The sequence below is a fragment of the Monodon monoceros genome, unplaced genomic scaffold (genome assembly GCF_005190385.1).
Source record: "Monodon monoceros isolate NGI ecotype Baffin Bay Population unplaced genomic scaffold, NGI_Narwhal_1 Super_Scaffold_21, whole genome shotgun sequence".
NCBI classification, from domain to species: Eukaryota; Metazoa; Chordata; class Mammalia; order Artiodactyla; family Monodontidae; genus Monodon; species Monodon monoceros.
Window position 1 is genome coordinate 20460212 of NW_021703778.1, and position 14883 is coordinate 20475094.

Genomic DNA, 14883 nt, shown 5'->3' on the forward strand with positions numbered 1-14883 from the left:
GGGTTGTAGCCCGGCCAAGTGGACACGTAAAGCTAACCATCACAGTCCACCCTCGTCAACTTAATTTCCGCATAAAGACGATAAAGGCATGCTTTGCCTGACATGGTACAGCTATTCTACTTACGACTGAAAATATGCTAACCCCCTCTGCACGAAAAGATGCAGCGCCCTTGGGCAGTGTTTACTCTTTTTGCGTTGATATGTGTAACCTAAATTCTGTGATATAAAGTCAACTATTATTAAACATCTTATGTTAGATGATAAGGAAAAGAGAAGGAAGAAGACACATTAAAATATATACACAAACATATTGATATCAAAATAAGGAAATGCTCAAAACAGATATAGTCAGCAGTTCTGCGACTGGGCATGTGGTCACTGCTGGTTGGTTACTTACCTTCCCACTACCCACCCCATATTCCCTTTGCCCTCAGCAAGTGCCTCGGCTGGCTGTGGTTCTTTGCCTGGTGGGGGGGCCTAAACCTTTATTCCTGAAGAGTCCGGACCATTAGCAGTCCTGCCTGAATTTGCTTGTGGAGGTTATCCGTTGACTTTAATCACAGGGTTTGGTTATACTCAGAGGCACCTTAAGTGTCTTCTGTGTTCTAGACGTGCTCCTGCTTACGTCCACTGTGTCCTAGCACCCCCTTCCCCTTAGTGGTCGGGATCAGTCCCTCCAGCCGGTACAGTCACCTCCTTCTTTGCCTGTTGATTCGGAGGCATGAGGAGCCCAGAGTGGCCAGGTGGCCGTCTCGGCTTCCAGTTCAGTGGAATCATTGTGTCTCCTGGTGGGGACATTCCTCTCTTTGGAGCCAGGACCTCTAGAGCAGCAGAGCCAAGCATGTTGTTAGTGGACCCGAGAGGTAACGGTGTGTGGAGCCACTCCTGTTCCCACCCCTGGATCCTGGGAGAGGCAGCGCTGGTGCTGGAGGCTGATTTCGGGTGTATACCGCCTCCTGGGGGACATGCCCCCCGCCCCCCGCAAGGTACTTCTCGGAGCTGGCAGTGTGAGTGAGTCTTCAGAAGGCCGGTCTGCAGCTCCGTCCAGCTGGCTCCTTCTATGGGGATGATTCTATAGTGAGAGTAGTTCAGTGAAAGAGGGGAACAAATTGAAGAAACTGTGAAGCACTTCGTGCTTTTTGCTATAAATCCTTTCTGTCAAATTTAACCTCAAGTTTAGACTGTATTGTTTAAATTTGAGCTCGGGGATCATTTCCTTATTATAGTAGTAGTTTTATCTGGATTATCTGTTTATCTTCAGTTAAACTGTTGTTTATTTTTTAAGTTTATAATTTTAAAAATATGTGAAAAAAACTAAATTGTGTTCAATGTAAATTTCTTTTTCTAGGCAGCAATCCCTGTTCCACGTTCTTGCTGCATATTCTATCTACAATACAGTAAGTTGGAGCACGCCTGCCCTCAGCTTTTTGAGTTGTGCTCTGAACACCTGGAGGAGATCTTTGGGCCTCCCTCCTGACAAGGCCCTTTTGGCCTGCATTGCTTCATCTCAGGACTGGATGGTCTCCAGGTCTCTGTGGATCTTCCTGAGGCTCCTGTGGCCCCCCTGGCGTCTTAGAGCAGAGCTGGTTGGGAAGTGGAAAAACCACAGTATGACAGCGAAGCTCACTTTCCCCCCCTCTTTCTCCAGACTGTTTTGTTACGTTTTGTGTTGTTGTTTGTCTTGTCTTGTTTTTATTTTAAGCAGGTAGGACTGGAATGAGCAGGCTAGGAGGACAGGAAGTGGTAGCTAGGTTAATTTCTGCCTGACTCTTGGTGACTCCTCATTGCCCCGGGAGGTTGCCTTTCAGGATCACATTCCATTTATTCAGTGAGGTCCAGGTGGGAGACCATATGTACCTACTTGCTGTCTCCTGGAGTGGGCCAAAACTAAGCTTTTAGGTATTAGAACATGTTATTCTTAAGGCATTGATTACTCTGGGGGGAGAAAGATTTGGGGGGAAAGATCAACTAGTGTCGAAACCAGTGTAGATGCCAAATAAATGCTTGTTGACTAGATTCCAGGAAGGACACCTTGAACCTTGGGGTATATCATTTCTGTTATAGTCAAAACCTTTAAGTTACAAGGGACAGAAATTCACTCAAACAAGGGCAAGTTAAAAAGGGATTGATTAAAGGGACTTCTCACAGAAATGAAGCTCAGGGGAGTTGGAGCTGGAGAGTGAGAAGCCTCCAGTGAGAAGAGCTTCCCTTTCTCTCTCTTCCACTCTGTGGCCATGTGGTAACTCTGATTGTCTCTGGGAACTGTTCGTTCCACTGGTTCTCTCTCCAGATTGCTTTCTTTGTCTGCTTATCTGTTTTTCCAAGGCTAGTATTGCACCCATGGACTCACCATGACCATTCTGTTCAAGTACATACCACCATCGGATTGCAGTCTCTGTGGCTTTATTCAGTTTTCTTAGAGAAATTAGTAAATTAGTCTTGCAGCCAGTTAATGGTTCCCTGGGGCCAGGTGTCCTCTGCTCCATCAGCTTTGGTTCACATGGCACAGACATGAATCTCTAAGGCCATGTTATAAGCAGGGATTATGGGGAGAGTGGGCAGTTCTCAGGGAAGGAGCATAGGCTGGATAGGTACCCCGCAATGTGTCTGTATAAGGGTCCGGAAGTGTAGAGGAGAAAAGACAGCAAATTTGGGAACTATATGAGGAGAGAAATTTGCCAGCATCTGAGCAAAGAAGAGGACTGTTGAGCTGAGAATCACACACAAAACAGAAAAATAAACAGCCTCTACAGAAGGTATAATGGTACTTACTGAACAGGGCTCAGTAAAATCTGCATAGGTTAGACTTGCCTGTACTTCTTCGTTTATTCTCCAATACCAGGTGCATTCTTTGATAGTATGTGGCTCAGTGCTGTTGAGATTGTAATATCTCTCTATAGAATTGCCATTAAATAATGTGTTTAGGCATTTTCTGATTATTTTCTACATCAGTTTTTTATATGTGCGTGTACATGTAATTCGATCTGAAAACCCCCAGTTTCTCTGTTCTCGTTTTCTCTTTAGGAAGTTGGATACTGTCAGGGGATGAGCCAGATCACAGCCTTACTCCTCATGTATATGAATGAAGAAGACGCCTTCTGGGCCCTGGTCAAACTGTTCTCAGGCCCCAAACATGCCATGCATGGTAAGAAAACCCCATAGTTGATCATCAGCAACAAACAAGGGAGGGAGAAAAAGGCAAATTCAAACAAAGTCAGACTTTGGAAGATGATCGGTAGGGTTAAGTACAAAAAAATGTTTAGGGGCTTCTTTAATTCATTAGTGTTTGTTACTAGTTTCTCATTTAATTCTTCTCTATTTCTAAACTTTTCTGTTCATGTTTATATTCCTTCGTGTTTACTACAAAGTATACTGTTGACATTTTAAAACTCTTTCCTTACTTGGCCCAGTCAGGAGAAACTAATTTAGGTTTAGAAGAATTTAGGAAAAACTGAATTATTGAGAGCTTTTGTTCAGAACTTTTGGATAGTCGTGCATTCAGTGAGATGTCTCCTATTGACTGGATGTTGTGATGTCTGCTTCTTTGTCAAAGAGTATTAATTGAGAAATGACAGGTGTTTAAAGGAAAGGTACACCGTAACTGAGTAGTTTTGTATTTCATGTGTGTGTTTCAGTTGTCTCAGCCGTAAAATTGACTCCATTTTACAGTAAAAAGGCTGATAACATATTCTGGCCACTTTATTTTTTAATATTTCAAAACTTGCATAATTTTTTGGTTTTCAAGTTAGAAGGAGGTTTTTAATAACGTTTTCGTTATATTTGCCAAGCATATGCAGTAAACTTTACTTGCGAGAGTTTGGATTGCAGCTTCTCTTGGAAATAAAAGTGGCATTTGTCCATATAATGCAAAATTATTTTCCCAGTGCCACTGCGTGTGATAATACCAAATTAAAAACAATTTTAACACTAATCACTCTGAGAATGGACCATCTTAGTTCTGTTTGTGAATGTTAAAGCTTTATGTGGTAGGGAACCTGCCACATATTAAAGTAGTATTTTAAATTTTCAAAAGTATGACCTTCCATAGACCATAGTTTATTAAATCTCACATTCTTACCATGTGGTTATTGTGGGGGCATTGTGTGTGTCTGTGTGTGTGTGTGTGTCTGTCTGTCTGTCTGTTTCTCCCTCAGTGTTCCCTGTGAATCTTTTAAAAAATAAATACTGTCTGCATGATAACTGTTTCTGGTCACTTTGCATCCCATAAAGAGACTCCAGTAGTAAGACACATTGTATTGAGCTGCCATCCAATAGACAGTATCATTTCAAAAGACATCTTGAAGAAGAATAACTCTTCTTTATCAGTCTTCATTTTGCTTTACCCTGAGATGGTGTTGCTGATATATCTTGAAGTACAGTGGAATGTTACGGTTTAAGTAGTATGTAATTATGTGGAATACCGCCCAATTTTAGAAAATTCATTCTTTTAAACAAACCTGATAGCTTGCTTTCAGTAATTATTGTCACCAGTCTAATCTATAAAGCAGTATTAATTTTACTATCCTAACATTTACATTACCAAAGCAGTTTAGGTCATTATTATGGGTAAGTTTGTACTTAGAGATATTTGTTTCAAGGTCTGCCTGTGAAATTATATAACTGAAGGTTACCTCAGTTCTTTGCATTTCCTATATGAAATTGGTATCACAAATGTGTAGAAAAAAGTGAGGGCTGAAGAAAATGAGATTTAAAATATCAAGCCTGGGACACCACTGAAAAGTGAAGCAGAGTTGGGTATCTTAGCACCCTTGGGCACTTGTGTATTACTGAAGGGATTGCCTTTTTCAAAATCAGACTTTTTATTGAAATTCTTCCAACTCCCATTCCTATCAAATTGACCATGAAAGTGGCACAGAAAGAGAGACATGGATTTTTTATGGACTCGCTTCACTGGACAGTGTTAACGAAGGGAGGAAGTTGCTGTCTGGGAAGTTCTACACGCGCCTTAGAAAGCGGAGAATTAGCTAAGAAGTAGCCCTTCCCTGAAGATTATAAAGCTGTGTTTCCTAGCAGTGTGTTCTTTGGGTTCTTGGAGGGACGTAGTTTCACTTTTTGGAAACAGGTGTGCTGTGCGGAAAAATGGACTCCAAGAGCCAGTAAGGCTGAGAGATGAGCTAAACGAAGAAAACGAGGTTTCTTTAGTCCATAAAGCAACTTAGAAACATTCAGACGTTCCTATGCCTCATGAACATAGGCAAGAAGGGTATATATAACACACAGTATTTCTCCTGGATTCTTTTAAAAACAGAACATTTAGTAACATCTTTCGAAGTTAAGTAGAACCCAGGTTGGAAAACACTAATGTGGATAAATGATAAATTCACTGTGTATGCATCCTTTTTAACAGATTATATAGAATATCTGAAAGGAAATTTTTGAATGAAAATAGATGTAAAGTTCCATGACTTAAATACACAAAATGAATACTAACTTCCCATTTACAGTTACTTCCTAGAAATCTTATAGATTATATTGTATAATGAGTTGGGATAGAATATATTAACATCGATCATATAGTGCCTGTATGTTTTAGCTGATGTTAAGTATCACTTATAGAAAGGATTAAAAAGTGATAATAACTTTGGCATGGTATTGGAGTAAGCCTGAAAAGGGTAATAAAATGTTTGTTATGTAATGTATTAATGGTAAAACAAAATAAGTAATCAAGATTAGAATAACTTATAAAAATGTGTACATATAAGACATGACCCAGTACTTCAAGAGAACAGATAATTTTGATAAATGGCCTCAGTTTCCATTTTTTCTTAGTTTCCCTTTTAATTCAGAAATATTCTGTCCTCTTTTATACTTTTACAAGGATATAGAAGATCCTTAGCAAACACACACTAGACTGTAAGTTTCATTAACCAATGCTTATACACAATTGTTTCCTTGGAGGGGAGGAAAAATATTTGGGTGATTACTGGATTCATTGTTCTTGTTGTTGTTGACAGTTAAAAGATGAAAGAAGTATGTTGCACTTTAAAATAGAGATTTCTGTTGGTATTGTTTATGAAGTATTGTTTTTATGTTTATATTCTAGGATTTTTTGTCCATGGTTTTCCCAAACTCTTGAGGTTTCAAGAACATCATGAAAAAATACTGAATAAATTTTTGTCCAAGCTTAAGCAGCACTTGGTAGGTAGATGTGACATTGACTTACACCCACCTACACCAAGAATAAAGCTAGAAGACCTGAGTGCAGCCATTGGTCCCAATTACCCTATTGATTTATAGTCTTGTCCATGTCATTTACTGAGCAGTTGTAATTTCCAGTTTTTCAAAGGACGTTAGATTTGTGAAATTGAGTACGGATGAACTATCACAGCCCTAACTCATAGAATCAAACTTTGAAGCTGATATATACGAACAATATAGTTTTTAAGGATGTGTGATTTCTCAGTGATTTGGGAGGTTTTTTAATCACACTAAAATATTTTAAGAGTCATACAAACTCATCCTCAGTGAACCATATACATGCTGTCCTGTAAAACACAGTAATTTAGTAAAGCAAGGATACGTCCCTTTAGAATATGTTAAAGAGAAGCAAAGTGTTGTATTACAGTCCTATCTTATGAAGGGTTTATTCTCAGGGTGATTTTCAAAAGTAAAATTGAGGGAGAAGAGGGAGTCAGGAGAGAAGAAGTGGAACTACTCCAGCACGAAAGAGATTTGTAATGAATGGTTTTGTTTAGCTGTGACAGCTACCTCCAAAAACCTGCCTAACTTTTAGTATTGTATTGTCATATTTTGTGTGCTGCAATCCAGAAGTTGTGAAGTCTTTGTTTTTTCCAGGATTCTCAAGAAATCTACACAAGTTTTTACACAATGAAATGGTTTTTTCAATGTTTCCTTGATCGGGTGAGTATTTATTTACAAAGCCCAATCATAAAATTACAAATTCCAGCCAAGGGCAAACTGTTAATCTTATTTCTGTTTTGTTTTAATTGTAGACTCCCTTTACACTAAACCTCAGAATATGGGACATCTATATCTTTGAAGGAGAACGAATTCTTACTGCTATGTCTTACACAATCTTAAAATTACACAGAAGTAAGAAAATGTTTTAATTATAAAGATTTCACAAAAACCTAGCCTTGTTTTAACTTTGATTTCTCATTACCCACCCAAATTCAAATTCATTTTCTTTCAGTAATGAGTTTAAAAAATTCTTGGGAATCAGTGAAATTATCTTCAGTTGGCACTTTACTTTCATTGGTTCTTCCTCATGACCAGAAGCTTACTACGTTGGAAAACGTCTTTGATTTTTTTCTCTATGTCATTTTCATCTTCACACTTCAGTAGAATGCAGTGTATATGTTTCACTAATAATAATATTCCTGTTAGTTATTTGTTTCCGGGGGGATCCCTTATTTCTTTTCATTGGTCTGAATCTCAGGTTTGTAGTAGGAAAAGGGAGAGACTAAAGAAGCCAGGCCCCTTAGCTAAAAGGGCTAGTGAGGACGTTTTCCTTTACTGTGTCCTTCACCCAGGAAAAAAGCATCCAGCCCCACGCCGTAGACCAGAGTTGGGGAACCTCCAGCTCATCTCCCTGTTTGGCTGCTTTGCGGCCTCTGAAGCAAGTACAGTCCATGTCCACAGTTGCCCAAATGTAACGCAAGGCTTTTAAAAGCCTTCAGTTGCAATATTTCAAGGGCTCTGTATATTTGATATGCTGTGCCTTAAGTCAAGGAATTCCTTAAGTCAAGGAATGAGAGTTTCTCTTTATGAATATGAAGAACGTTTTTCCGTCTTAAAGTCTCAACCCAACCTTAAAACTTTGGTGACTCATCTTGTAACAATGCAGAGAAGAGAGTCACTGGAAGCTTTGGAACCTCACACAACACTTCCAGCCTAGGGCACAGCCTAGGTTCACGTTCATTGTATACTCTGCATCCTATCTTGTTCTTGAATGATCATCTCTTCAGTTGCCCCCATAACTTGTAAGCTAATTGAGTGCTTGGGGTCATGTTTTATAGTTTTTCTCCCTGCTGTGCTTGGCTTTGTTCTAAGAATGTGTTAGCTACTTTGATATGAGATTGCTTGATTGCTTACTTGAAAAGCGTGGCCTTCAGGAGCACCAGATTATCCAAATTCTAGGTTGGAATGAAACTTTGAAATCACTACTGTATAGTTTACTCTGAAAGAAGAGGATTCAGAAGTGTTGTGGTCCATTTCCCTCCCTCCCCCAACACGCAAACCACAACACCAAGATGAAACAATTTGGCAATGAATTATCTCCCAAGACTCGGGGTCTATCATAACCGCAGGAAATCAATCAATCAGTCTCTCCTCTCACCCCCTTTACTTCTTTTCTCTCTTTCTGGATTATGAACTGACAAAAATGTAGAGCAAAAGTATACTCTTAGTATACTAAACATCATTAGTTTACATTAGTTAGTTTAAACATTATTAGTTTAATGTTCCCTAAGCAGTGAGAAAGTAAAAACATGATGTTCTATTTCCCTGTAGCTCTCTTCCTCCTCTTAAATTATGTTTTACTTCAGACTCTTACTTAACTTTGACAAGTAAAAAGTTTCTCTACCTTTTGTAAATAAACTTTAAGCATAACAGTTAGTTTTTTTCCTACCATGTCATTAGATTAAATAAGCTGTGGAAAACCTTTGTCTGCTGCTGTGTATTTTTTCTTGTTAGGAAAACACAGCTCAAGGACTTACATGAAGTTCCTTCACCATGTAAACCTTCAAAAACTGGACCAATAGTTAGCTGAAGCTCGTAAGATTTTTTTCTTGTTTTTTTCCCTGATGGCCTTACCAATATTTAGAGACATTGTTACTAAAAAAAAAAAAAAAATCACACAGTGATTTTAAACAGTAAAAAAAAAGATTAGAAGCAACCTAAATGCCCAATATTAGAAGACCAATTAAGTAAAGTATAGAGCGTACAATACAATGGACTCTTATATAGTTAATGATGGTGGTATAAAATCATGTTTGTTGAAGTGAGAGGTATCAGTGATGTACGCCATCGAGTGGGGGAAAAACAAGGAGGTGAATAACATGGAGAGTATCATTTATTTTTGTAAATTGATACACATGTACATACATCTGCTTGTAGGTCATTGGCTAGTGGATCTTAGCTGATTTTTACTTTCTGCTTTGTATCTGTAATTTGAATTTTTTCATACGTAGAAATACAAATAAAATTAATAATCCAGATTTTTGAGAAATTCTGAGACAGTTAAAATACAGACCTAGAAGTGGATGTGCCTATAACAGTTGGAGCTCCGTATCAGTGAAACAGAAAGCGCACATGTCATCCTGGGTGGCTCTGGGGGAATATTAATACCCAGGTCCGGTTATTCTTACACCAACGAGAACGTATTTAGCAGCATTCGCCTCTCCCCAAGCCCCCAGGGGTACCTGCTTTTCTCTGTGACTGCTTTAATATCAGAAAAGCTGTTGGTCTACTCAGTTTCGGTGAAATTCACAAGGCCATGTATAAATTGTATGCTGTGCCCTTTTAAAAACATACATCACAATAGAATAATTATATTCTCAACCTAAAGTAGCTGTTGTTTACCTTTTCCTCCTTTCTCAGAACATCTTATGAAATTGTCTATGGAAGAACTTGTGGAATTTCTTCAGGAGACCTTGGCAAAGGATTTTTTCTTCGAAGACGACTTTGTAATAGAGCAGCTCCAGATTTCTATGGTAGAACTAAAGCGGGCAAAGTTAGACCTTCCAGAACCTGGTAAGGAAATAGCCAGACTCTTTATGTGTAACTTAAAATTAAGATTGGAAGACACAGTGCAGTTAACATGGGCCATTTCTGTTTGAAAACAGCAGCATACTTGTGATGACATCATGTAAATCAGATTTCTTAAAATCTTCGATTTTAAGAAAAATTGAATAAACATATTAATTAAATCTGCCTCTCCTAATAGAGTCCCTACTTAAATTTAGGAAGTTTGATATACAAATAATGTTATTTCAACAGAAGTGACCATGGTGCTTTAAGCTACCATAACAATAAGCGCTTTTTACTTTCATCATCTCGTTTTGTGGAACCATACACAGTAACAGAGCAAGTAAAAGTCCCATTTTCTAGAAGAGGAAACTGATACTAAAATGCTAACTCTGAAGCTGCAGAACCTGCAGACACAGCATTATTGCTGCCACTAGAGTCAGAGTTTCCTGACTGCTGATCCAGGGCTCTTGGCAGTATGTTGCAGTATATATATATATATTTTTTTATTATTATTTTTTTTTTTGCGGTACGCAGGCCTCTCACTGCCGTGGCCTCTCCCGTCGCGCTCCGGACGCGCAGGCCCAGCGGCCATGGCTCACAGGCCCAGCTGCTCCGCGGCACGCGGGATCCCCCTGGACCGGGGCACGAACCCGTGTCCCCTGCCTCGGCAGGCGGAGTCCCAACCACTGCGCCACCAGGGAAGCCCTAAATAATATATTTTATTCATTTATTTCAAAACATCTTCCAGGACCACCTGTTAGGTTTTCTGCTAGGTGCTCTGTTGGGGATTTAACTGAAAAGAATGACGTGCTTCATGCTCTCAGGGTGCACAGAGGAGAGACAGAATTTACACAATAATAGAGTGTGAATAGGGTCATAATAGAGCTAGAAACAGGATAAATGGGGGAAGATGGTTGGAGGGTGATACCGGGTGAGTGGAAGAGAAAAAAAGAAAATGTGGAGAGAGCACAGTAGAAAGAAGTTTTAAGAACACACCTTTGCTAAAAACCAAGATGCTCTGCTTTTAGTTATTTAATTGCAAGGGGTCTAATCTGTGTTCTCCGAGGTTTGTTCTGGGTCTTCAGGATTCACTAGAAAACAAGCCGTCACAGCAATAATGGAGTGTGGGCCTGGGCCCTGTGAGACCATCACCTGTGCTCTGGAAGGTCACCCCTCCCTGGTGCAGTGTGATGATGTCCCTTTTCTACTAATTCTTTCCTGTAGCAGGGAATGCATTTGGAACAGCAGTTATTAACTATATTCTTGCTATTTCAACATTTATTTTTAAATGTCTTGCCTACTTTTAAAAAGAGTTTAAGGCAAGTTTTAGTAAAAGACACGTAAAGAAAAAAATATATGTATATAATAGAACTATTTGAACACGAGAATAAAATCTCAAAACCTGTGTAATGGAATGGGATGATTTAGCATCTAACTAGCAGCTAGTATGTATTGAATGCTTGCTCTCTGCCACATACCACATGCACTGTCTCATTTAATCCTTAAAATAACTCTAAGAAAAAGTACTCATCCTCATTTTACACATGAGGAAACCTGGTAGCAGTCGTTCGTAAGATCCTTTACTAGGAAATGGTAGAAAGGGGATGGAGAGTAGTGTGGGGATAAAAGGAGAGGGGTGGATAAATAACAACGGGAACACTGGTTGATGTTGCTCTGCTCATGCTGGCGGTTAGGGGGGAACGTGGTGAGGGGGCTCCGCACCACCCGGGCCTCTGACCCAGTCCACCCTGCTGAGTGCACACGGCTTGGCTTAAGCCTTGTCTCCTTCCTGAAGACTCTGCCAGTCCCCCACCTCCCCAAAGCCGCAGAGTTTGGTCACCGGTATTTTGTGCTGGAAACGTGCGTGCCCCGTGTGTGCATCTGTCCCCACACTCGCTGGGCGTCACCCCCGTGCCAGTTAGTTTGATGTCTGCACTAGACAGTAAGTTCCTGGAGGACCGTGACCGTGTCTTCGTGTCGCCAGCACCTAGGGCAGTGCCTGGCATAGAGTAGGCATTCAATCGATATTTTTTAATGAACAAATGAAGCTATAATGTATTTTTTAGGATATAAAAACCTATCGTCTACAAAAGGTTAGCGGGAGGCAGTTTTGGAGGTGATGGAATCTTTCTGCATCTCGATTGCACACACAGACAAGTCAGTTTAGTTATGTGTTCTGTCTCAATTTTTGAGGGTTTGAGTGCGTTTTCACTTCTGTTTGTTTGTATAGTGGAAACTGATGTTACACATGCACAGCAGTTTGTACTGTGTTTGTGACTTGAAACCCTAGGAAACACACAGTACAGGTTTTAAAAATTATTTCACAAAGATCTATTTAATTTATGTGGCATTAAAATAGGTTTATAAAAATAAATGTGTTAAATGATTATGTCCTTTCAGCTTCCCTTATCTTTCAAGTTTAATCTGCTAGAAAGGAAGTCCAGCCTATGAGCCTAACTACAATAAGTTTTTTGGATTTTTTGAAACTATCATAGCTATAATTTTGAAAGCATACTGTATTTCTTTTGATCACCTTGTTGAAAGCTGTAATAGTGTTCGAATTGTATATTCTTCTGGCTTATAGTACATTAAACAGAAATGAAACTGCTCTGTTTTTCAGATATAAATTTGAAATCAGTAATTTTGTGACAATATTTGAAACCTCAAATGGACTTAATATTTAATCTGGAAAAAGGAATAAGATGATTCTGTCCCAGAAGAATTTTCCTGACAGTGCTCCCCACCATTTATCACTGAAAACCGTTAGAACAGTCAGAGTACATGTATTCTGTTGTTGAAATTTAAAAGTAGAAAGTTGCTCACAGGGAAGAGCATTGAGAGCACTTTCCTGTAATTACATATCCTTGGGCGAAGAAAGCTGCTCATGTGTTCCGAGGCAGTCTGTGAGACTTGTAGTTGCGTGTGGTGTCCACTGGGTGGTGACAGAGACCTGAGTAAGATCAGAGATGGACCTGCCCAAAGGGGCTTGAGACCCTCCCGTATTTCTTTAGGGATGCTTAGGAGTATTCTTTTCGGTGGCTTTTCTTTTTTTTTTTTTTCAAGGAAAAAAGTTATTTAAGAAAAAATAATAAGCATTTTTGCGTTTATCCTGAGCTATATCAAGCTGTAGTTCCTTTTTTTTTTTTTTTGAGCAGAGTAGCCTGATTGTTGGCACTGGCATAAAAATGCTCACCACTCACGTAACGGAGCGCTAGTGAAAAATGTCGTTTAAACTCCTGGTTTTCAGGGGAAAGTGTGGATAATAAATATTAGTACTTACTGCCTGTTTATAGCTATCTCTTCTGACATCAGTTATGCTTGAATCTTTTAGTTACACTCAGTTGCTTAGGGGTGAAAGGAGATACTTAAACCAAACAAAGGCCAAGTATAGCGGTGTGTGTTTTGGGGGACAGGTAGTTCGAGGAGGTTAAGGTGAATCTATGAAGAGATTGTACAAGAATCTTTAATGCTTATTTGGATCTACTTTTGTGGGAAAGGGAAGGGGATATTTATTAGCATATGAAGATATGACGATGGCATATGTACTTCTTGGAGGGTCTGCCTAGTACGGCTTCAGCTCAGGGAAAGTTGAATAACTAATCTTCACGGAAGAACCGCCTTGCAACGAGGTTGGGTAGATTTTTTTCTTGATTTTGTACTTACACACAGAGGTCAGCTCCCCCAAGGCGCAGGGCCCTTGGGTTTTGGTGCTGTGGTTGCCGAGACTCGGCCTTGCTCAGTTTTTGAGAAACAGGAGCAGGTCCCTGCTCAGACACGGCGGGCCCCAGCGGCCTCGGGGGTGGGGGGGCGATGCTCCACCGTGGGCCCCCCCGGCCCTGCTGCCCTCCACGCTCCTCCCTTCTGTCTCCCGTCCTCTCCCTCCCCTCCTCCTCTCCCCTCTTTCTCTCTTTTCCCCTCTGGTCCCTCCTTCCCACCCTCTTCTCACTCCTCTTGAGAGACAGCCCTTCCCATGGTCATGGTGGCCCTGAGGACCCTTAGAGATGCCAACAGCAAGTGCACATTTGCTCGCTCTTGAATCACTGAGGAGCTGCGCTGTTCAGAGGGGTTGGGTCACTTACAGGAATAAACTGGACGTGGCAGAGTCCGTGTGTCATCAGTCAGCAACTGTTGGTGGCCCTACCCTGCTCCCCGGTCCCAGGTCACTATGGACAGTAGGTGTAGCCTGGCACTGTTCCCAGCACTGCGGCCCGGCCCTGGCACCGGGGAATAAGCTTACCCTTACCAAGCAAGGCCTCCTTGCCTAACTTGCATTACTGTCCTTAAAATTGGGAGGAATTAGGTTTCTTAAGCACTTCCATTTTAGAAAGCTCCTTCTTATATCCGTGTCTACTGCCTTTTTCAAATTACTTTCCTTTCTTCCATGCTTATTGATAATCTTTATGGGGGCAAAGAGGCCATATCCTCTAAATGTCTTTGTACAGTCGAGGTATTCACCATGCACCTCTTACAGAATCCTAGTTCCTAGTGAGAGATTGACATTCAGAAATTAATTAGACGCAATGTCCTTTTGTCTGCACTGGATTATTTTTTTTTCTCTCCAAACCCTGCTATATCTAGTTTCATAGCTACGTAGATCTTGGGTATTTATAACCGTTATGTTTTGGTACTATTTGAATGGTATATCGTTACTCTAATTCAGATTAATTACATTTGAATGAGTGGACATTTTGTCAAAACCTTACCGGTAATTCTGTTAATATTTTAGATGCTATAGGAAGGTCTGCAAAATAAGTAGGACTGCACTTTAAGTAGGTTATCTTCTGCTAAGGTGAAAGGGAAATGTATTATGGGCTACCATGAAAGAACTTTAAGAAGCTGCTTTTTTGATATTTTAGAACAGTCACAGATTTTTTTTTTCCCGGTGTGGATTTTGGCCTCTTGACCATTAAGTAAATGGAACATGCTAAAATTTTCTTTTAATTCTAATATAATGTGTAGATGCATAGAATATTAATGTCTCTTCCTTAGAGAAATTCGTGTATTGACTTGAATATAAAGTAGTGTTAAGTGTAAGGTGAGTACTTTTCTTACCCATTATATTGAAAAATTAAAACTCCCTTGTATGGATGACACGTACCTTTCCATTTTGTTACAGGCATGAAATTACCACCTCAGTCCATTACTTCCTTC

The 14883-nt window shown here is 40.0% G+C and overlaps 1 protein-coding gene across 6 annotated transcripts in view; it reads left to right on the forward strand.

The window, feature by feature from the left end:
- USP6NL (USP6 N-terminal like) overlaps positions 1-14883 on the forward strand; it is a 193961-nt gene that overhangs the window by 166970 nt on the left and 12108 nt on the right. For all 6 annotated transcript variants that reach the window (XM_029236938.1, XM_029236937.1, XM_029236939.1 and 3 more), the window contains 6 exons: positions 1349-1397; positions 3025-3145; positions 6065-6159; positions 6817-6882; positions 6975-7074; positions 9583-9735. In XM_029236938.1, the coding sequence (XP_029092771.1) occupies positions 1349-1397; positions 3025-3145; positions 6065-6159; positions 6817-6882; positions 6975-7074; positions 9583-9735 (584 nt within the window). The remainder of the gene's footprint in view (positions 1-1348; positions 1398-3024; positions 3146-6064; positions 6160-6816; positions 6883-6974; positions 7075-9582; positions 9736-14883) is intronic.